A 23,957-nucleotide genomic window follows, 5' to 3' on the forward strand; every position below is an offset into this window, starting at 1 on the left:
CTCTGTCTCTCTCTCTCTGTATCTCTCTCTCTGTCTGTCTGTCTCTCTCTCTCTCACCAACTCCAAGAGAAGGGCCTGGAGATGGTTGTTTCTGATCCATTTCATCTACCTTGATTTTAAGTGCCAATGGCAAAACTCACTGGACCTAGAAGTTCAAGCCATGATGACCTTGGAGCCAGGATAAAGGCAAGATGGTGCAGCCAGTCACCCCAGCATGGAAGCCCTGAGAAGCCAGAATGCCTAGGACCTGAGGAGGGCAGGGGCAGAGTTTGGACTTAGAACTGGGACAGGGCCCTATCAGAACAAAGCTAAACTATGAATCTAATCCCTTTTGCCTCTTCAGAGACTGAGGTGGTACAAGGGAAAGGGGGGATTAAGTCTTCTAGATATTGGGGGAGCAAATTTGCATATTTATGATATTTTGAAGTAAATATTTCTGTGTAAAAGTTAATCTGATTGAGGCTAATGGAACTGGTGTGTAGGGAACCACCACTTCCACTTGGAAACACCACTGGGGGGGGGGGGGGCTAGAACCATAGTCAGAGGACCTAGATACACCTAATCTCTTTAAGGGTACTGGAGAACCCTGGGGTATAGGCGAACTCATCTTGTTATATACACTACTCCAACACACACACACACACACACACACACACACACACACACACACACACAAATTAGACTATAAGCTCCTTGAGGGCAGGGACTGTCTAGCTTTTTCTTTGTATCCCTAATGCTCTTAGCATAGTATCTTATACAAGGTATGCATTTAATAAAATGTTTGTTGATGGTTCTATGTAGGAGTTTTTATTCATTTATTTTGTTTGGGTTTTTTTTTGTTTGTTTGGAGGGCCACTGGGGTTAAGTAACTTGCCAAAGGTCACACAGCTAATTTTTGTGTTAAGTGTCTGAGGCCAAATTTGAACTCAAGTCCTCTTGACTCCAGGGCCTGTGCTCTATTCACTGCATCACCTAGCTGCCCCTTATTCATTTATTTTGTAAAAGAAATTAACCTATGTGATTTTGTACCTCAGTTTCCTCCTTTGTAAAATGATAGAGTTCAAAGAGGATTTTTTTTTTCCAAATCCCCTTTCAGCTCTAACTATTATGATGCTATGCACTACTGTTTTTTTCGTAAGACAGCAAAGTCTACTGCATAGGATAGGGATGAAAACTGTAGATTCTGATTCTAGGCCTACTTACAGCATATAGGCCATCACACCAACACTCCACATATCAGTAGGGAAAGAAACAAAATCATAGTTCACAACTTCAGGAGCAAGAAATTCAGGAGTCCCAAAGTTCACTCTCAACTTTTCTCTGGGTTTGTATCTGCAATTGAGAAGAAGAGAGCGACAATATCAGAAACTGTTAAAAGATTGCAAAAATATTCATTCCATTGCTGTGACTGAAACTGGACATCTGGGGAAAATACCTTCGACCAGAAACTCTCTTGAGGGTTTCCATGGAAATTTTGGGAGTTTTAATTTTATTTTTATACCATATGATGATAGGGACTAGGCTTGTAATTTCATAAATATAAGAAACTCCTTGGTGAAAGAATACCTTCCATAAATGCAGGGCAACACCTTCTTCACAACTGATAGCTGTAGAGACTTGATTAGTGCACACAGGGTTAAATGATGCCCCCAGGGGGCCGCGTTCTTGGTTCTAAAACTGGTTTTCTATCCACTGCACCACACTACTTTTCTTGAACTATACCTGCAGGTTCTGCCCTTGTTACCTGAACTGATGGCAAGAGTCTAGTGTAAAAATATGCCCCATCCTGTGGAGGGGATGAAGAACTGCCTCTATGGTCTCTCCGCCCCAGCAGCTTGAAGTTCACTGTGTGTGAGCCCTGGCAATATCCCCGCCCCTCCCAATACAGCCCTGAAAGTGACGCCTCTGCTTTGGGGATTGGGGCCGCTGCACAGTGCGTGCTCCTGGCTGTCCCTGTCTCTCCTTCTATGCTCCCAACCTGGACTATCTGGAATTAAACTATGCAACCTTCCCTTGTATGCATTAAACATGGCAAATAAAGGTCTATTGCTCTGCATCACTGGCCATTTGCTGTAATTTTCTGCAAATTCCTGTTTAAACTTTAAGTGCCAGGGTGGCTGTAACCCACTGGGCTAGTCTATGTAGAGGGCGTCCCCAAAATCTATACTATACACACACATATATTTATACATACTGATATAATATATAAAGACATGTGTATATATTACTGTACATATAAAGATAGGATAGACAAGATATATAAATAGACACACATGCCAGACTGATAGAGATAGGAAGATAATAGAAAAAGGAAGGAAGGAAGGAAGGAAGGAAGGAAGGAAGGAAGGAAGGAAGGAAGGAAGGAAGGAAGGAAGGAAGGAAGGAAGGAAGGAAGGAAGGAAGGAAGGAAGGAAGGAAGGGAGACTCTTTGTATCCCTGATACCTAACACAGTTTCTGGCACATATTAGGTGTTTAATACATAGTACATATTTAAACAAGTAAGTCATGTTTGTTGGCTGATTTACACATTTGCAGTGTTCCAAAAATCTTAGTGCACACAGCTAAAAATTATAAGACTTCTGAGACACCCTATATATGACCTGATATTTCATAATAGCACCTCCCTCACAGGGCTGTTGTGAGGACCAAATGAGCTAATATCTGTAAAGTGCTTAGCACAGTGTCTGGCACACAGTAGGTACTACATTGTTATTCTCTTCCCTCTCTTGTATAACCTATATGTATATGATATATATATACATATTATATAGACATCATGCACATACATATAGGTAGATGGACCTGTAATCAGAAAGTTGTTGATTGTTGTCACTCTTTGTGACCTATTTAGGGCTTTTTTTTTAAAGCAATCTGGGTTAAGTAACTTGCTCAAGGTTACATGGCCAGGTGTTTCTGAATTTAGGGCTTTCTTGGCAGAGATACTGGAGTGGTTTGCTCTTTCCTTCTCCAGCCCATTTTATGGATGGGAAACTGAGGCAAACAGGATTAAGTGATTTGCCCAGAGTCACACAGCTAGTAAGCATTAGAAGCCAGATCTAAACTCAGGAAGATGAGTATTCCTGCCTTCAGGTCCAGCAGTCTATCCACTGTACCATCTAATTTCCCCACAGTCAGGAAGATGAGTTTAAATCCCACCTCAGATATTTTAGTAAGTGCGTATAACCCTGGGCAAGTACTGAAACCCATTTCCCTCAATTTCTTCATCCGTAAAATAGGGATAATAATAGCACCTGACAACCTTGGTGTGAGGACAAAATGAAGTATTTGCAAAGTGCTTTGCAAAGCATAAATAACTATGAAATACAAACTATTATTACTCTATGTGAAGTTACACACACACACACACACACAATCTCTGGAAGTACTAATAAAAGATTACCAAGTAAGACCTCACTAAGCCTGCTTTAATTTATTGATAAGGGTAGATGGTCATTAGCAACATCCAATTTCAAATAAATAATTATTGTGCTAAAATCCATAAAACTTCTTGTGTCCTTAAGTACATTTCACACTCCCTCGAAATCTCATTTGCGCTATTTATTGGCTTCAGTAAACTCTCTCTTCAGTAAGAATAAAAGTGAATTTTATACCCAAGACAAATTATCAAATACTTTGAGTAAATGGAGCCTGAAATAATACAGATTCATTATCACAAAATGCTTCATGTTTCACATTTGAAAACATTTTCAGATGGAGTGATTTTTTTATACATTCAGAGAAGTACAGGACTAAGAATGATTTAAGTGTGTTCTAAATGGATGTATGAAAAAAAAGACATTCCAAATTTGAGTAAAGTACTTAAGCTACTCCCATAATATAACAACTAAGCACACACAGACATACCTTCTTGCTAATCCAAAATCAATAATTTTTATTTGTTTGGTGTCTCGATTCACACACAGGATGTTCTCAGGCTGCCAGGAGAAAGACATTAGAAAGGATAGCAGTTATCACTCAACTGAATTGTACTTGAACCGTGACTAAATACAGGACAGTGCACAGGATAAGCCTATCAGGGCTTTTGGTCTGGCACACATTTGTTTTTGTGGGTATTTTCTTCTTTAATTACATAGCAATTGAGGTTCTAGGTAGTCTGCCAAGACCGCCTTCTCCTCTTCATGGTTTTGCCATCTAATGTAACACATAAGTTCAGACATAGGCCTTCTCTAGGGAAGTAAAAGAAGGGGAATATTACTAAGATGTTTTCTCAGATTTGACATTTAACTTCCAAAATTATTAAGTATGATTTCTACTCTAGTTGGGGGAGAAATCTCATTCTACAGACATATGTTTTCAACCTAGTTTTAACAGACAGCTGGATTTCCTTATTAGCCACAGTGAAAATGAAAGAAATTTTTTATGTTCTTGTGACACTACAGATGTGCCTCTGGAGCCAAAAAAAAGATGTTTATATTAATTTCTATCAATTTTCACATTTTTGCAGCTATGGTCCTAATGTTCACATCCTAAGTACAAGTCTTTCCCTTGAAATGTGGTACTAACTCTGATATCTGGAGTTTCCTCAGTGAAGCAACAATAAAGAAATGTTAGAAGGAAAAGCATTTTCCTTTGTAGACCATCTTACATTTCAGCATAACACAATTTGTTCATTAGAATGATCCTCTTAGGTTAGGGGAACTCAATCATGTAGCCAAGAAAGGATTTCCCTAATGTTTTTTCACTGAAACAAAATGGAACTCTAAGCTTAACTTGGCATTCCAGTGGAGGCATGGAGTCAAGTAGAGGAAGCTTTGGGTCTTTCTTCTGCTATGAACTAAACCGTGTGAAACTGATGTACGTCGTTGTCCCTCACTTTTATCATTTGTCAAACGACTAGAATGAGGCCAACCCTATCTTTACTCACAGAGTTGTGGTGAAAATTGAACGAGAGGATAATAGATATAAAATTGTTTTGAAAAGTGAAAAGCCCTTTCCACTGCAATATATTATTGTTAATTGGGCTATGCAATGTTTCCCTTTCAATACTCAAAAATTTCTCTCCCTTGAATTGAAGCTGGGTTCACTGAGTTTTGAAACCTTTTATTAGAATAAGTTCAAACCACATTGTAGACATTTAGCCATTAATTTTCTCTACAATCTACAAGTTCATACTCCAATGAATGAAGAACAGCATGGAACAGTGGTTCTCTGTCCACTGGAGAAGACCTGGGTTCAGATCTTGCTTCAGATACTCATAAGCTATGTGACCTTTGGCAAGTGAGCTAATTATTCTGTGCCTCAGTTTCTTCATCTGAAAAATGAAAGGGTTGGATATGACAGAGAAGATTTTTTCCAGCTCTCAATCTAAACTCCTATGCTGAATAATATTGAAAGTTTTTGAAATTAAGGAATACTTTTGCAGAATAACCTTACTTTTAAAAGATTTTGGGGAACTGAGTCATCTGGAGCACTTTTTCAAATGTCTTTTAGGAGCTATGTAGGTTTTCCCTTTGTCATTTATGCCCAAAAGGCCTTGACTAAAGGCCTGACTGCATAGCCCACAGAAGGTCCTTAATAATTAATATGTTAAAACTTCTATTAGGAGCCATCAGATCTATAATTCTTCACTGTCTGTTTCCAGGATCCTTTAGGATTTTCTGTGAAATATTCACACTGAATTAAGAATACTTGGCCAAAGTTCAGAGAATTATGCTCAGTTCCTAACCAAATGCTCTGAAGTACTTGTAAAAATCTCTATATACCCTTACCCCCCAAAATGAACCAGGAATAGGTATGGACAACATATGTATACAAGGGGGGAGTTCGGAGTCAAATTAAAGCAAGAAAGATGAATGTGAAGGAACCTATTTAAATGGCATAAAGGCATTCAGTTCTGCAAAAATATGCATTTACTTTTTTTTTCCTTTCTTTCTTCCCTCCTTCCTTCCTCTTTCCTTTTTCTTATCTTTTAATCTTATCAAGTACCTCTTATGTACATAGCACTGTGCTGGAGGATATAGAGACATACCTGGTCCCTGCCTTCATGGAACATGCATATATTCATTTGCTTTAGTAGCCATGAAACTGGTGTGGATGTGTTTGAATAGGTATATGAACACATACGTAGGTATGGCAGCTAAGTGGTATAGTAGAGAGTTGTTGTCCATCCTTCGTTTTTAAAGAGGACCAGTGACTTCACAGGTGAGGTCCTGATTTTTATATGAATTGGATTTAAGTGAGGTGGAGCTGCACAAAATCTTCAGTCTCACTCTTTCTTCCTTAGTCACTAAAGTCCAGTGGCAGGACAAAAGTCAAGAAAACAGGATATGGCTCAGGATGCAGTGGATGACCTTGGCGTCTTCTATATCTGACCAAGCTCTAAGCATTCCACAGCACCTGCTCCAGCTGCCTTCCAGGACATTAGAACAAAGGTTCTCATCTGCCCATTATACTGGGGGAAGTCTTCACATGCTTTAGGTAGACACCCCTTCCCCCAACTCACTGACAGGTTTGAGACCTTTAACCTAGTTTAGCCTGCCTGCTAAGATAGTTTGCTGAGGTGTAGACACTGCTCATGCTATAGCTTCTTGGAGCCTCAGGTCAGAGTTGAGTGAAGGTGGATAGTACTAGACTTGGAGTCAGGAAAAACTAAGTTCAAATCCATTCTCAGATACTTACTATCTTGTGTTAACCTCTTTCAACCTCAGTTTACTCATCTGTAAAATGGCGGTAATAGTACCCACCTCACAGAGTTGTTAAGGTCAAATGAAGTCATATACATAAACCACTTTACAAACAAGGGCTATATAAATGTTAGTCATTTATTATTATTATTACTAATTATTATATTCTTCCTGGTTCACTATTATCAGGCTGGTGTAGACCCAGAGCTCTGAAAATGTCTGATCCATTTACATTCAGAGCTCATGGGCTTTTGAACTGGAAGAAATCTGAAAGATGATCAACTCCAATCCCCTCATTTTGTAAAAGGGGAGAAGATAACATTTATGGTGTTGTGTTCCATCAGGCTAATTCACCAGAGTGGGGGGAATGGGTTTTGTCGCTGTTTACTGATTGTACATCCAGTTCTGAGACTGAAAGTGAGGGGAAAGACAGACAAAGTAGAAGTGTAAGTGAAGGGGAAAGAAGGCCTGCTTAATCACCTCTAAAATGCCCTCCTTGCTCTCTCTGGCAGCCTGATGCCATCCATTCCTCTGCCCACTTCTGTTCTGCTGGCTGGTTTTTCTCTAACAAATGTCTAGCTGCCTAGCCCCCTAGGTACCCAGCACACTACTCAATTCTCTATCATCCCTGGACATCAGGAAATTGGAAAATTCCTAGAGATTCCTGAAGATTCAAGAAAGTCATCTAGCCTGATTTCAACTAGGAAAACACTGATTTGTTTGGAACCCTCCCACACACACATCTGAAGATAATGAGGACAGCTACTCAGGAGACTGCTAACCATTCCAGCCAGGCCTTTCGTACGCATGACACTGCCATGGGAGCTGCATAAAGGCAGAGACCGAGTTGTAGCTGAGCTCTGGATCGCCCCCAATACAAAGCCCAAGTAATTTAGCAGGTGCTTAATTCAATTGTGGGATTGTTTGTTGAACTGGACGTGGGGGACTCCTAATAATTGGCTCTGAAAGATTAGTACAGCACAAATAAGGGTGGAAAAAAGTTCAAAGAGAGGGATCTTATCTCCTAAGTTAGCCATGATATAAGTGATGTAAATGGGCAAGGCATGATTCCCACACATGGGGACACAAACATACGTTCAGGGTCAGGCAGCAAAAGTTTAACATTTTACATGATACAAAGTGTATACTCTACCTTCAGGTCTAAGTGAAGGATGTACATCTGATGCATGTATTTTATCCCCTCACAGATCTGCTTGATGAACAGGATGGTATCCAACTCGGTTAAATTACAGTTTTCATCAATAATTCGATCAAACAGTTCACCTCCATCCACACTATTGAGAGAAGCCATGTGAAAAATTTAGGGTGTTTTTTAAGAACTCATTGAGTGCCTCATAGAGCACTGAGTTGCAATTAGAATCCATCTTATATAATCCCTACTATTGTTAATTGTTATTATTATCCCTAATTATCACTATAGAGAGGCAGCATGTCATGGTGGAAAGAAAACTAGCTCCAGTCCGGCCTTTGCCTGGCTGTGTGACTGTAGGCAATGTCCTAACCTCTCGGTGGCCCCAGGCCTACCGGGACTAGTGCTGATCTTTACTAGGAAATGGGATTCCCTAAGGAAATCTCAGTTCCAAGCAAAACAAAAAAACATAGTATTTCCCCCTAGAAGTCATTGGCTATATTTTATTAATGCCCTTGTGACACTTTTTTGTTTGTTTTCTGCTTTCTGTTTTGGAGGTAATTAGGGTTAAGTGATTTGCCCAGGGTCACATAGCTAGTAAGTGTCTGAGGCTGGATCTGAACTCAAGTCCTCCTGACTCCAGGGCTGGTGCTTGTAACACTTTTTAATACGTACATTGCTGTCTCTGCTTCTTTAGCAGCTTAAATCTATTAAAAGGAGGTCAAATGAAACTCCTGGTTTCACACATTTATAACATTAACTTCATGGACACTAAGATGTACAAAACTTTTTGTGCAGTTAATACAAAATTTAAGTGAGTCCTAATTTATTGTAAATAATTTTTGTATATCATATATAATTATTGTAAACAAATTTTGTATAGTAAAAAAATATTGTATAGTAAATAGTGAATCCAAGAACAGCAGCCAGGATAAAGCCTGAGGAAAGACTAAGTAGCAGGTGGAAATTAATAGAGGATCATAAAGGAACGAGGTGGTACGGTGGGTAAAAAAATGATGACCTTGGAGTTGGGAAGTTCTGAATTCAAACTTGAACTCAGACATTTACTGTGCCACCCCAGGGAGGTCACTCAACCTTTCTGCGCCTCAGTTTTGTTATATGTAAAATGGGGGTAATAATAGTATCTACATCCCAGGGTTGTGAGGATCAAATGGGATAATATTTGTAAAATGTTCTGCAAATCTTAAAGTGCTATGTAAATGCTAGATATTATTATTATTATATTCCTGAGTATTACTGAAATGTAAACTGCCTATTAGACTGGAAGTTCCTTGAGAGTAGGGGCTGTGATACGTGTGACCTTTTTGTGTCTCCAGTACCTAGAAGAGTGTCATGCACATAGTTTTGAGTTGAATCATAGTTAATGCTAAGGATGCAATTATTTTCATAATAGCATTATAGAAGCAGCAATTCTAAACTCCCAGAACAAATATTTCACACAGAGTTAATTGTTATTCTTTAGGACTGTTCTCATAATGCTTAATCTTGATTATTGCTGTTTTTTAAAAATAATTTTGTTTTATTTAATAAATGCTGTATGTGTAGTCTTTTGTTATAGAAAAATTCCTTTTAATTTCAGTTCTTTAAATATTAAGCTTTGAAATTTGAAGAGTTTGCTATCAATGATCACATTGACAGTTAAAAATTTATCTGGCTCAAAAATATGTTATGTTGATCGAGATACATATTATGGTTTCATCCAAGGCAGTGGATCTACTAAAGTCCTACTCAGATGTCAGTCAACAAGCATTTACTAAATGTTTACTATAGACCAGGACCTGTGCTAAGCACTGGGTATATAAAGAAAGGCATATGGTAAGTGCTTAACAAATGCTAGTCACTGACTGATGACTATCCTTCAAGGCTTCTGACTGGTAGACCAGCATGGGAAATAGGGACAGGGAAGCTGGGCTTAGCTGAATCCATTCTGTATCCTTGCTGGATATCCTTTCTCTACTATAGCTAAGTAAGCCTCCTTTTGGTAACTATCAGATGAACTAGTGTTTTATCTGATTCCAATCTTGAACATGAGATACCACAACATGCCTGACCTATGCCAAGGTGCCCTTGGGTCCTCAAAGGCTATGTCAGTGACACCCAAGTTCTGCCAGGATATTTAAAGACAGAAAACCTTTGATTATGACCCTGACAAGAGATAGTGTGTCAACTATCTGAGGACCAGCCAAGGTAATTTCAGAGAGACTCATTACCCCAAAGTAATAACCTTTTTTGTCTGAAGTAACTCAAGGATGGGCAGCTAGGTGGTGCAGTATATAGAGTGCTGGACCTGAAGTCAGGAACACTCATCTTCCTGAGTCCAAATCTGGTCTCAGACTCTAGCTATGTGACCCTGAGCAAGTCACTTAATCCTGTTTGCTTTAGTTTCCTCATCTATAAAATGAACTGGAGAAGGAAATGGCAAAAACTCTTCCAGTATCTTTGTTAAGAAAACCCCAAATGGGGTCATGAAGAGTTGAACATGATTTAAATGACCAAACAACAAAGCTCAAGGATAAGGGCTACCAAGGCAGGTAGGGGTTATGATTTCCATCAGTGGACTGCGTATATAGAATGATGAATGGCATAACCTTGGAGTGCTGAAGTCAGAGCAGGGTGGGAAAAGCCCTGAGCTTGGAATTAGGGAACCTCGGCTGCAGTTCATCTCTGCCACTTCCTCAGTATCGTTGGGCAAATCACTTAACCCTCTAGTCTTCAGCACACTCATCTATAACATAAGGGAGCCAGGGGAACCCGTAAGTCCCTTCAATCCTTGATTCTATGATCCCATAAATACGAGGTCCCATAAATATCCTACAAAATATAGAGCATACAGATCTTTGAAGCATTCACAGTCGGTTAATAAGCATTCATTAAGAACATACTATGTGTCAGGCACTGTGCTAAGCACAGTTCCATTTATCATATATGGAAGCATTTATGGACAATTTCTCCAGAGTGGTAGAAAGAGTACTCAACCTGAGAGTTGGGGGATATAAATTCAAATACCTCCTAGTTGTGTGACCCTGGAGAAATCACTTCATTTATCTTTCAAAGAAAGCCTCAGTTTCCTTCCAACAATAACAACAAAAAGGGCAACGGGGGGTAGGGGTGGGAAGGGATAATGCTACCTATTTTACAAGGCTACTGTGAAGAAGGCACTTTTAAAACCTTCAAGTACTTTGCAAAAGTAAGCAACTATTTATAAGATCTTTATCATTTTCTTAAAAGTCAATACCAACAACCCGCAAATCCTGCAGCCTCTAAAGGGTTATTGAACTACAGCAATTATTGTAAAATCTGCTGGAAAATATTATCATTGTGCTGATCTAAGCTTTGAAGAGGAAATGGAAAAGGAAGAAAGATAGGGAAAGTCAACAAGGAAAAGAAAACACATACTATTCCATCACCAGGACAATGTCATTCTTGGACTCAAAGGCATCATAGAGTTGGATGAGATTCACATGGTCCAGCTGGTTCATGACACTAATTTCATTCATCACTTCATCCTGGAAGGAAGGAAGCAAGAGCTCTTAGACCTAGGGCTGTTTAAAATGTAGCAAGAATGAGGAGGGGGGAAAGTCCACAGTACTCAGAACCTACTTTTTCCTTAACCCCTCTGGTCTTAATGATTTTGGCTGCTAATTTCAGACCTGTGGCCTTTTCTTCACATTTGTGTACTTGGCCAAACCGTCCCCTAGAAAATAAAAATGGAGCATAAGAGACAATGTGATTACACAGGTCTAAGTACTAGTGGTCAATCTGAAACATGGCAATAGTTTCCCATTAGATGTTTCCATGTGTTCTTAATGAACAAATCAAATGAGCGCATTATTATCCTGATGGTTTTGCTTCTGAGACCATATGGGCAGGCCAACAGTACATATCCCATACCAGATTCCATCCAGTTTTAATCTTCTAGATAAATCCAATCATACTGAACATATCTGGATTTAATAGGGATAGCTCTGCTTGCGTTCTATTATAATCACTCTTGCATGTGGGCTTGAACTTAAAATGCAAAAGATTGAGATTTCCAAAGTTACATAAGACTAGGTCCCTTTGATCTCATCTTTTACTTTGCAAAATAAGACACGGTCTGTAACCCAATGAATTCCCTGATTCTAAATATTGTTTCTCAGTTTGTAAGCCAAAGAATGGGACATTTTCTAACTAGGCTTGAAATTGATTTGGTCTCTATCCCTTTCAGAGATAACAACATCAGAGATGAATCAACGTAATAAATGCCGCATTTAACCACTGCCATCCCCAACCTAGTTGGCATCTGTTTGAGCTTGAGAGTGATTAAGAATCCTTTTAAAGTTTTTGATTATATAACATATTTGGTTACCAGTTCTAGGATGACATTCATTTAAGAAGATCTCAAGATTTTTCTTCATCAACACTTCTCTGTTGAGTAAATTCTTGTAATCAAGTATTGCTTACCCTCCTAAGATTTCCCTCCTGTTCACAGTATAGAGGCTATTGACTGCTATCTGTCTGGTTGTGACAATCCTGTGATCAAATGGGGCAGGGGGAGCAGGAGCATCATCTACAAGAGGAAGAAAAAAGAGAGAGAATCATCTCTTAAAGTTCCAGTCCTTCCAGTAGCACCTATTAATACACTTCATGCTGAAAGTCTCCTCATTTCATAATCAAATGGCCACATTTGATTCCTAGTGAATTAGAATTTTACATACGCATGTCATCTTTAATGCTAACATCATGCATTACAAAAAAAGAAAGCTTGATGCTGATGTTTTAAAAGAAGGCTTCTCAGGATGAATGAGGCACTCACTGTCTGCACTCTCTTTAGGACTCCTAGCCTTATAAACGTCAAACAGAATTTAAGAATTTATAGTCTGAATATTGTTCCATTGGATATCCCTCCCAAATTCTAGACCATTTTGAACAAAGGATACAAAATTATTTGGAATATCATCAAAAGCATTACTGAAACTGTAAGTTATTTTAATCAGAGTTGAGAGAAAGAAAAATGTAGGGTTTCTTAATGCTATTAATACTTTAAAAATTTTATAGATCACTTTCCAAAATATTTTAGACTTTAAATAAAGTCCAAGGCACAAAACTGATTTTCCTCTTACTGGAAATGAAACACCCCGTAAAATTGGATAAATTTTCATTCTAAAAACTACTTAAGTTTTCATAGTCCTTACCCTTAGTCTCTAGCGGGAAAGCAACCTGCTACAGCTTGAATTCAACCAAGCAGCATCATCAGGTAACAATAATTTCTTAGCAGTCATTTTCTTTTCTATTTCTATCTCTTTTAAAAACTGGTAATTCATTCATCACTCATGTTTCTGCTAATTCATTCCAGTCATTTCTTCACATTCATTAATTCACACCTTACTTTGCTCACTCATTCACTCAATAGGCAACTATTAGGCATTGACTGCATATATACTATATGAGCCAATACAAATGAAGCAGAGGACTCAGTCTTTCACCTCCACGACCTTCCGATTTAGTACATTGATATAGAAAAATCCCAATAATCTAAAAAAAGAAGAATCAAAGCCATAACCATAGGAAACAGCTGGTCATTTTCCCAGATGGGGGGTAGGGATGGGGACAAGAAGAAGACATCATTGCCATCACTCTGTCTCAAAACATCCCTAAAGGGATTCAAGGAGAAAGGTAACCCCTAGATAAGGTATGGTAGCAGACAAGTAGATGGCGGGGAAGAGGTGAAGGGAATGGGCTACCCCTCTATTGGCATGACTACTGCCATGGTTGAACTGTCTCTTCAAGGGCCCACCTACACTATAATACACATGTACATTCTCAATAAAATTTTCTCCAGGTGCCAGGATTTCTAGTTATTGTTCTGGTTATATTTTTCAAAACTGATTTTGATATTTCAAATATTATGAATGTGATAGAATAAGGAGATTATCAGAGAACTCTGTGATTGGGTTCCATCTATCTCTACATATTTTTAAAGGCAGAGGTTTTAAGAATATTTCACTACTGTCTCTTTAAACTATTAGACCAAGTGTATTTAAAAAAATGATTGTTGAAAAGGGTTAATACTGGTAAATAAACCATTTCCTACCGAATGGTATCTCCAGATCTTTCCCTTTGGCAGTAGGCTTTGCTAGATGGCCATTTTTCATCCTGGGTGACTCCTGAAACTTGCCCAATAGGCTGCCCAGGGATTGTTTTGTCTTGGTGGACTCCTTAGCTTTGCATTTTTCATCTGTGCCCTCCCTATCAACTCTGCTCTTCTTGTCATCGATGGAGAGGCTTCCACCATTCACCTTCCGCTTACTGTGGTCAGCCAGAGCAGTTAGCTCAGCATTCTGGGAAAGGGGCCTTATGGATTGGCCTCCTCGAGTTAGTGCTGAAGAACTATCCTTTTTGTTGTCATTAAACCTGAAAAAAATACAATATTGGTGAAGCCCTTAATTCAGAAAATAAAGATAAAACATCCTAGAAACCGCTGGTGTTACTCAGAAAGGAAATGCTAAAACAAAATAATTATCTTTTTTATCTTTTGTGACAAACAGTATTCTTACAGAATTAACTCTCAAATACTTTCTTCCTAATAGCTGTATGTGTAGATAAGTAGATAGATAAGCATAGATATAGAATGTCTATATCTATTTATCTAGATATATCATATTGATTATGTATATATGACACACATGTGTGCTGAACATACATGTACACATGTAGGAGATATCTATACATATAGCTATAATATGTATGTATATGGAGCTACATATAGATATCTCCCACATATATGTATACATACATGTGTATAACCATTCAGATACACTATTTTCTTCCAGTGTAAGTTTGTTAAAGGCAGGGGCTATTTTGCTTTTGCAGAGATAGATAGAGATAGAGATAGAGATAGAGATCTCGGCAGCTAGGTGGCATAGTGGATAGAGGAGTGCCCAACCTGGAGTCAGGAAGACTCTGCTTTCTGAGTTCAAATCTAGCCTCAGACATTTACTAGATGTGTGACCCTGAGCAAGTCCCTTAACCCTGTTGGCTTCAATTTCCTCGCCTGTAAAATAAGTCAGAGAAGGAAATGGCAAGCCACTCCAGTATCATTGCCAAGAAAACCTCAAATGGGGTCACAAAAGGTCAGACATGACTGAAAAACAAAAAGATATAGATCTCATATATATGTGTGTGTGTGTGCATGTAAAATGCATACAAATCATACACAAGGTGACTTTGTAGGGATGAAGGAAAGTTGTGGGGTGGGGAGAAAGACCAGAAAAGGCCACATGCAGAAGGTATCACTTGAGCTCTTCTTTGAAGTAAACCAGGAATTCTGAGATGGAAAATCCAACTTATTCCAAATCCACTCATTTTGCTATCATCTAGACCAGAGATGTCAAATACTAGGGCACATGCAATAATCTCAACCCAGATTAAACTGTAATTGGCAAATATTTGGCAAAATAAAAATACAATAGAACATAATATTAATACATGGTTTTCTAAGTCAATATGTAGCCAGCAGGAATGCTCATGTACTAAAAACAATACATGTGGCCCCCATTTCTATTTGAGATTGACACCACTGATCTAGAAAATATTTTTCTATGTTTTGCACAAAAGAGATTTGTTTATCAAAATATTTACTCATAAAAAATTTATTAAAACTTATATAAACTATATCTATAGCATTCCCTTTCTTGAAAAAGGAAATTGAGTTGGTCTTTCATTAACTGTTCTTGAAGAATATGATATGAATAGGTTCAGAGAGGTGAATTACTCTGACAATGGGCACACAGGAATGATAAAACCAAGACATGTCTTGGTTTTTTACCTCTAATGATCAACATTTCCTGGAAGCATTGTTTATTCACATTCACTTTTATCAGTTAATTTTCATTAAATTCTCAAGCTGAATATATATGTATATATAAAAGCTTAATATTAAAGACAGTAACTTTAATAAATTACCTTTTATTCAGTCATAATAAAGTTTTGAAGTAATGTCCATTATAAGATTCAGAGGGAAAAACAAAAAAAAAAGAAGAAAAAGAAAGAAAAAATACAAAAAAATTTAAATTTTTAAATTTTTAAAAGGATTCAGAGGGACAGAAATTCTTTAGATACAGATTATCAAGCTATCGCTTCATCTAATCTGTTAATTTTATTTTGGATTACAGACTAGATTTGCCCTACAGTCCTGAAAAAAATTTTTATTTCTCTGTTTGAAAAACCAACCAATATCAGTTTCATCAGCTTCTGTAGAACCCAACTACCAGGTGCCACAGGGGATAGAGCACTGAGCCTGGAATCAGTAATACTTAAATCCAAATCTGACTTCACATACTCTACTACTTGTGTGAACCTGGGCAAGTCACTTAACCTTTGTCTGCCTTCGTTTTCTCAGCTGTAAAGCGGACATAATAATAGCACCTCCTTCTCAGGATTTTTGTAAGGATAAAATGAGGTAATATTTGTAAAGATCTGTGCAATGATAACTTTGATGTTCCTGCTGCTGCTATTGGGCTGCTGGTGATGAGGATGATGATTACCAAGTGGAAAAGAGATCAATAGGCAATCAAATAGAAAAAGGCAGGCAAAAAAAGAAAAAGGAGCAAAAGGAGATGGATAACTCAGAAGAGATGCACAATCAGCTCCCAGTTACTGAAGTCATGAGTGTCATCTCTTAGACTTAGATAATTACTATCTTTAGTGAAAAAAAATAATAGCATGGGACTTAGGATAATTTGGGTTCTAGCCCTGGCTCTGTCATTCACCAGCTGGGTGACCCTGTGCAAGACTTTCCATAGGATTTGGGGCTGGAAGGAATCTTAGAAAACTTTTGGTCCCACTTCCTCATTTCATATGAGGAAACTAAGTTATGTCACTTACCTAAGATAACACAGGTGTGAAAAGGATAGTCAAAATTTGAAAACTGGTCCTCTGACTTTAAATGACTGATGCTTTTCCCAATGAATGATTACTGCCTTTCTGGGCCTCAAAGTCCTCATCTCCAAAGTGGAGATAATAATACCATTGTTGCCTAGCTCTCAGAGATGGTGTGAGGGCCCTATAAGATAGTATAGATTAGCACTTTATAAGCCACTGTAATGAGAAGTTGAAGACCTTCCCTGCCCCTCAATAAGCCTAAGGGAATTTGAAGACCGTCCCTGATATGAAGATCTTCTCTGCCCCCTAATAGGCTGAATGTAATCACATGGAATCTGTGGTGGGAGGAGCTTGTGGAAAGGTGTAGCAGAGCCCACAGAAAGCTGGAAGGCAGAACAGCTAGACGGTGGGAGTAGAGAAGACGACAGGCAAGCAGACAGTTAGACTTGTGAGTAAATATTTGTGGGAAGGCTAAAGGATGGTGTGGCTCTCTGGGCATTATGGTGTATTAACTTATATGTTGCTATGATGGATTCAGTTTCCTGGTGTTGGGATTTGGTTTTCTAGTGTCTGAATAAATTTTTTACTTCTGTCTTCTATGTGGAGAGTCTGTTATGTTTTGCAATTGAGTACTATGCCAGCATATTTACAGTCACCATCAGTGCTGTGAATGTTGCATTGGTGCTACAGCTACAAACATTATACAATGGCATGTAAGACTGTATTGGCACTGCTATTTATTTAATGGCTGAAATTACAATAAGCACATGTTGTTTTTCTTTTGTTCTTTAAGAAGACCATGACGTAAGGAAAGTGATGCCATGACTTCGAAGTGATTTGGATTTAAGTGAGTGAGGGCTGTGCAAAATCAGCAGCCTCACTTTCTCCTCTGAAGACATCTGGGTCCAGTGGCCAAATATAGATCAAGACAATTGGAGATGGCCCCAAGTGAGCACATTGGGCTATTATAGAACAACAAGACAGTCTGTGCTTTAAACTAAAGGTGTCAAACACAGCCCATGACACTGCTGTGTACTGTCTGAACCAGATTAAAATGTAATTAGGAAATATTTAACAAAATAAATTAAAATGTAATAGAACATAGACAATGTTAATCTATGCTTTTCTCAGTCAATATGAGGCCAGCAGGGATACTTACATACTATTTAGTGACCTCCGTTTCTATCTGAGGTTGATGCCACTGATTTAAACCCTACCTTGCACAGAATTTCTTCTCATTAGTTCTATCAACCTGTTGTGTTGGAAGCAAACTCTTATACCTTTCTACTGTTTCATTTATTGCAGATGTTGATCCTTCCTCTCCAGTTTCTTCTTCATTAGTATCTCCTTTAGCATGAAGTACATTCTTCTCTCTTTTGGAGACCAAACAGTCTTGAGATCCCTTCACATCTCCCACAGCTTTGAGTTTTTCTACAGTGTCCTGGTTATCGCCACTAATGGTTACCTCTTCTTGACTCCCCATCTTTGATGTATCTTTTCCAATAGTATCCTCCCTACACTCTTCTCTGGAAGTAAAATCTTCTACCTTGTTTTGAAATCTTCCTGTGGGAGAAATTTTCTGAATGAGGGAGGCAGAGGCCTTTTCAGCATTTTCCTTGTTGAGTTTATGAACCTTTTCTTTGTCTGTGTAGGCTTGGTTCTTCTGAGCAGATCTCTCTAGAAGCCAGTACAAGGCACAGTTATTTTCATAAAAGACTCATGAAATTAGTATAATTTGATGACAAAATGGGTTGTCATTCCCCTTTCTTTACTTCTCTCTTCCCCTTCATACACACACACACACACAAATATACAGATATTAACATGTATTGTATGCATATATACACAAATAGACAACCACATTTATGTATAGTTCTTAGGTATAAAGGTTCTATAGGTATAAAATTCTATAGGTATAAAGAACTAGGGACTCCCAATGTGGAAATTTCCTTCCTTTATGCAAGATTATCAATGACTTATCTATAGCTTATAGTCTTAGGGAGTTACTTAGAGTACAAAGGGATGGCTTGCAATTTGCCCATGATTATACAGCCAGCATGTGTCAGGCAAGACATGAGCCCAGGTCTTTCTGACTTCAAAGAGAGTTCTGCCTTCTCTCAAATATAGTATTATACATCTCAGCCACACACACACACACACACATATTCATACATATACTCTTTTTTTCTCTTAGTAAACTTTAAATGGAGCAAGGTGAAGTAAGATGATGGAGTAATTGCCAATTAGTTGGTCTTTTTTTTTTTTAAAGTTTTCCTTATATGCATTCAATAGGGGCAGGAAGCCAAATAAATATAAATCAAATACAGCCTCCCTAAATCATAACTTATAAATGCATCTTTCATGCGGTCAAGAACAACAATTCAGTTCAACAAAAATCTTTTAATCCTTGAATTCTACCTGTGAGGTCTAGAGTTCTCTTCTTTGTAACACACGTTTCCTCCAGGCTTAAGTGATGCCACACTGTCTCCTTTGCCTGTGGATATACAATTAAGATATCATAGAATGTACTTCCAGATTCTAGGAAATCCTCCAGAGTTATTGAGAGGAAGGCTAATCCGAATTATAGAATATTTTAAAACAAATACACTACTATTACTTTCAAGTAGCAAAATAATAAGATTTTGAATTGGCATGGACCTGGGAAAAGTATTCCAAATTATTCCTTTTATAGAAGAAGAGATTGAATACATACAGCAACTAAAATGTTATGATTTATTATTGTTTAGTGGAGGAAGCCCAACTTTAATTAATAGATAGTAATTTTTAATTAATATATTCAAGTATCAGCTTGAGTAATCCTATTGTTCAATCATGTCTGATTCTTCATGACATCATTTGTGGGATTTTTGGCAAAAATACTGGAGTGGTTTGCTATTTCCTTCTCCCACTCATTTTACCAATGAGGAACTGAGACAAACAGGGTTAAGTGAGTTACCCTGGGTCACACAGCTACTAAGTGTCTGAGACTGGATTTGGACTTATGAAGATGAGTCTTCCTGATTCCAAGTCCAGTGCTCCATCCACTGTACTACCTAGCTTCCTGAGTAATCCTGACCTGTGACTTATTTCACAAACATATTATTTATACATAAATAGGCCTTTTTAACCTTCTAGAGAGGTAGTTTTCTTGGGCAAACATTGCTCTGACAATCTTCTTTATATTGTTAATGGACTGTGGCAAAATCAGTTTGCGAAGCTGGGACTAAGGTAAACATTAGTTCTTTTGCTGTGTGAACATAATAAATTCCCAATTTGTGAAGTTCAGATTAAATGTGAGAATTCTTTTTTACATATGGTTTGGGTATACTTTATAATAGCATCTAATTCTCTTATTATTGGTATGTTCTCTCTCTCATTCTGCCAGGATGTTTTAATAAATGACACCTCTCCATATAGCAAGTAAAATCTCAATCTCAATCTATATAAATATCTCAATATATCAAGTAAAATCAAAGTTCGGGGTTACAGTCATCACTCTTTGTTATATGCTCAATGTTCTACAAAAAGTTCAATTAGAAGTGGTCTGCTCCCAGCAGTTGAGTTGGAGTTAACTATAAGACTGCTATCTGGAGGCAGGTTGAATTCTATCTTTCCAATTTATTATTCATGGGACTGGATACTTAATGTCTCTGGTCCTCAGTTTCCTCATCTATAAAAATGACATGGCTAGATTAGATGATCTCTGAGGGTTCTTCCATTGATACAACTTTGATCCGATGATTGTTAGAAAATATTTATCAAACACTTAGTAATTCATTCAATTCAACAAAAAATTACTGTGTTACTATGTTCTAGGCACCAGAGATCCAAAGACAAAAAGGAACAACCTTCATTCTCATGGTGCTTAAAATGCATTGAAAGTGTTCAAGATATATACACGTAAGTAAGTTGAAAATCTATAGCAAATAAATAAATAGCTTGCTGGATGTGGAAGGGAGGCAGAATTAATAAGGGAAGGGGAAATCAGAAAAGTCTAGTGGTAGAAGCTACAGTGAAGATGAAAGGGTATTTTGGAATTAGTTTGACAGATTGGGAGGAGTGCAAAGATATGTTAGCCAGAGCCAGGAGCTATGATAACCTGGACTTTCTGCACTCAGATTCTAAGATGTAGAGTTAAGGAGGAGCAGCATTCCAGACATGGAAGATAACCTGTGCAAAAAACGTGGTGGTGGAAGCCAGAATGTTGTGTATAGTGAAAGATTGTCAAGCAGGTCATTTTGGCTGGAATGCATAATGAATGAGGAGAAGCAGCAGGAAAAGGTCTAGAAAGCTAGGCTGCAGCTCCATTCTAAAGAACTACAAATGCCAAACCAAAAAAAGCACTTTTTTTGTACGAGGCACTGCTCTAGGTAATGTCTGTGATGCAAAGAAATACAAAATGTGGTTCCATTGCTTCACTGGGATACATACAAAGTAAAGAGACCTAGGGGAAATCATCTAGCAAGGCATGTGGAGTCCCTCCAGGGAGAAGGGAAGGAGGAGATGCGATCAGTACCACTGAAAGGAATGGTCATATCCACCAGTTCACAGATCCATCAAAGCATTTCCAGCATCTAGAAGAGTCTTAAGACGAATAGGCCCTTTGTATATGTTTGTTGAATTGAATTGTTGATATGCATAGAACAATGTAGAAGAGAATAAGTGATATAATCAGGCTTTAGTTATCTTATACCACCTGAGCCCACCAGGTGGCAACGTCGGTTGCCCTCCATGGTAAGTTTGGTCTCAGGTGAATAAGGAATGGGCCTGTTGACAGCACCAGTGGGACAGAGTCCCAAGACTTGACCTTGCACGTAGCCATGTGTCAAAACAGCCGGGTATTAACCATCCTCCTAAGGGATGAGAAAGAAATTTTTTCCACTAGATTAGAAGGCTGTAACATCACAGAGCCACAAACAAAGGTCACAGAAGGATTTAAGTTAATTAAGTTTCCAAGTGTGAACTAATGGGTCAGTAAAGGAGAGTCAGCTACACAGGATTAAAGGATGGCTATGAGTACTATATTTCTCTCAAACACAGGCCCAAAAGTCACCTTTTTGAGCTATTGTGCAAATCCTTGGCCATGAATTGCTCCTACTCAACCTGATAGATCATAGCTGACAACTACTACAAGTTTTGGTGGGAAATATCCACATTGATGGAGTATCTGTTGGGAGATGGAAGACCAGAAAAGAAAAATGCTTGGCTGGGAAATAAGAAATAAAATAGGAAATTAATGAGTTGTGTGGGTAGAGATGAAATCAGAAGCAGAGTAAGATTTACTTATATGAAGCTAGGCAGTATGGCTTTTTATTTGTTACTTTCTAAGGAGCAGTAGATTTGGGGTCAGAAGACTCAGTTCAAACCTTAGATCTTTCATTTACTGCCCGTGTAACCTCAGGCAAGTCACATGACTTGCCTGGAGCTCAATGTCTTCATCTATAAAATGAGGAGGTTAGATTAGTTAATATCTTAAAACTGCTTCTAGCATTACGATCATTTGAGCTAGAATTGCTAGAGTTAGAAGTATCTCAATACTAGTTTTACTATAATTTTAAAGGCTTTCACCCAAATCAGTAAAATAAGAAATTTCTTTAAACTTCCCAATGAACATTTGTCTTAAGAATTGTACTATATGTTTATAGGAAGTATTATTGACACTCCTATGGAATTTATGCAAATTCATGATTGGTATTTATTTTCCATGGGGGTATACATAGTAGTTTGGACATGGTTACATAATGGGTGCTCCTTCCCTCCTTCCTTCTCACCCTGGAATATGCCTCTACTCCTTTCCCTAACTGGTGAATTCCAACCAAGAAACATCCTTTGAAAAGTGCCCGAGCTCCCTTCTCTCTTAGCTCCTCTCTACCTTGTCCATTTTTCAGCTCCCTTTTTATGTACTGTCTTTTCCCCATGCCAATGTAAGCTCCTTCAGGACAGGAACTATCTTTGGTTTTGCTTGTATTTGTAATCCCAGAACTTAGTACCTGGTACCTAGTAAGCACTTAATGAATACTCTATTTATCTATTTAATATTGGAAGAATTAACAGCAACCATTACCTTCTTAGAAAAACATCAAGTTAAAAATGTAGTGCTAGAATCAAATAGAAGAGAACTGGGGTAGGTGTTAGCCCTGCAAAGAGTGACACCCAGCAGAACCATAAGCAATGGAACCTCAGTATAACCTATTGCACCTTCTTTCTCCTAGTATACAAAGACTTTTCTGGTAAATGAGGGTTGTATTTGAGAATAAAAAGAAATAACAAGAAGAGGAGAAAGTAGAGAACTTATGGTTTACCCCTCCTGACAGAAACATAAATATATAAATGGGGCAGAGAAAATAACTGGAGTAGCCATTAGCACAAATGTTCAGAGAAAGGTAGGAGGAAGATCTAGAGACAGAAAATGCTAGACACAGGCAATGTGAGCATTTTACTGTTTTTCAGCAATAGGTAGAAGCAACTATTAATTTGGGCATTTAAGGAAAAGGAAGGTGACTCCTTTAATGGTCAGACATTCCAGCCCTTATAAATAAACATAAGAGTAAGACTTTCCCCCAAGAGGTTATATCATATGTGACTATCAACCAGAAGAATGATCTTGCTTTAATTAATAAATAAAAGTTATTTGTAATTAGCACATCAAACTACCAACCTCAGCAGAGCTGATCTCAGTATACTGAAATGATATGCTTTGTAGGGGGCAACTGGGTGGTGCAGTGATTAGAATCCTGGGCCTAGAGCAAAGAAAACTCATCTACCTGAGGTCAAATCTTGCCTCAGATACTTACTAGCTGAGTGACCCTGGGCAAGTCACCTAACCCTGTTTGCCTCAGTTTCTTATGTGTAAAATGAGCTGGAGAAGGGAATGGCAAACCACTCCAGTATCTTTGCCAAGAAAACCTCAAATGGGATCATGAAGAGTTGGCCATGACTAAAAACAACTGAACAACATTCTTTGCAAATGAGTTCTTTTAACCTTCTTGCAAACATAACTCTCTTAAGTAGAGAAATATTTCTTTTATAATTTCACTTACAGCACGCTGATAGATGGAAGCTGGCCACAGTCCTGTTACCTACTGTCATAACTGGTTTGTCAACAGAGAGAAACTGACCCAAATAAGCCACTGGGAAAGGAAGGGCATAGCTGCTCTAAATGTGTTATGTGGATTTCTCTATTATATAGGTATTCAGTGTGACCTACCCCATGGACTGGTGCCTTAAGGAAGAGTGTAGGGGTCCTAGAGAATGAGAGGGCAATTAACTGTGTCTGTTA

The 23,957-nt window shown here is 38.2% G+C and overlaps 1 protein-coding gene across 2 annotated transcripts in view; it reads right to left on the bottom strand.

The window, feature by feature from the left end:
* MYLK4 (myosin light chain kinase family member 4) overlaps positions 1–23,957 on the bottom strand; it is a 153,736-nt gene that overhangs the window by 16,065 nt on the left and 113,714 nt on the right. For both annotated transcript variants that reach the window (XM_069103607.1, XM_069103606.1), the window contains 9 exons: positions 19,097–19,172; positions 17,959–18,355; positions 13,890–14,209; positions 12,260–12,365; positions 11,417–11,510; positions 11,213–11,322; positions 7,799–7,940; positions 3,866–3,936; positions 1,204–1,332 (listed from right to left, as the gene is read on the bottom strand). In XM_069103607.1, coding sequence (XP_068959708.1) covers positions 1,204–1,332; positions 3,866–3,936; positions 7,799–7,940; positions 11,213–11,322; positions 11,417–11,510; positions 12,260–12,365; positions 13,890–14,209; positions 17,959–18,355; positions 19,097–19,172 — 1,445 coding nt within the window. The remainder of the gene's footprint in view (positions 1–1,203; positions 1,333–3,865; positions 3,937–7,798; positions 7,941–11,212; positions 11,323–11,416; positions 11,511–12,259; positions 12,366–13,889; positions 14,210–17,958; positions 18,356–19,096; positions 19,173–23,957) is intronic.

The sequence above is a fragment of the Petaurus breviceps genome, unplaced genomic scaffold (genome assembly GCF_028583685.1).
Source record: "Petaurus breviceps papuanus isolate PSGF00001 unplaced genomic scaffold, PetGlider_PUasm1.0 582, whole genome shotgun sequence".
NCBI classification, from domain to species: Eukaryota; Metazoa; Chordata; class Mammalia; order Diprotodontia; family Petauridae; genus Petaurus; species Petaurus breviceps.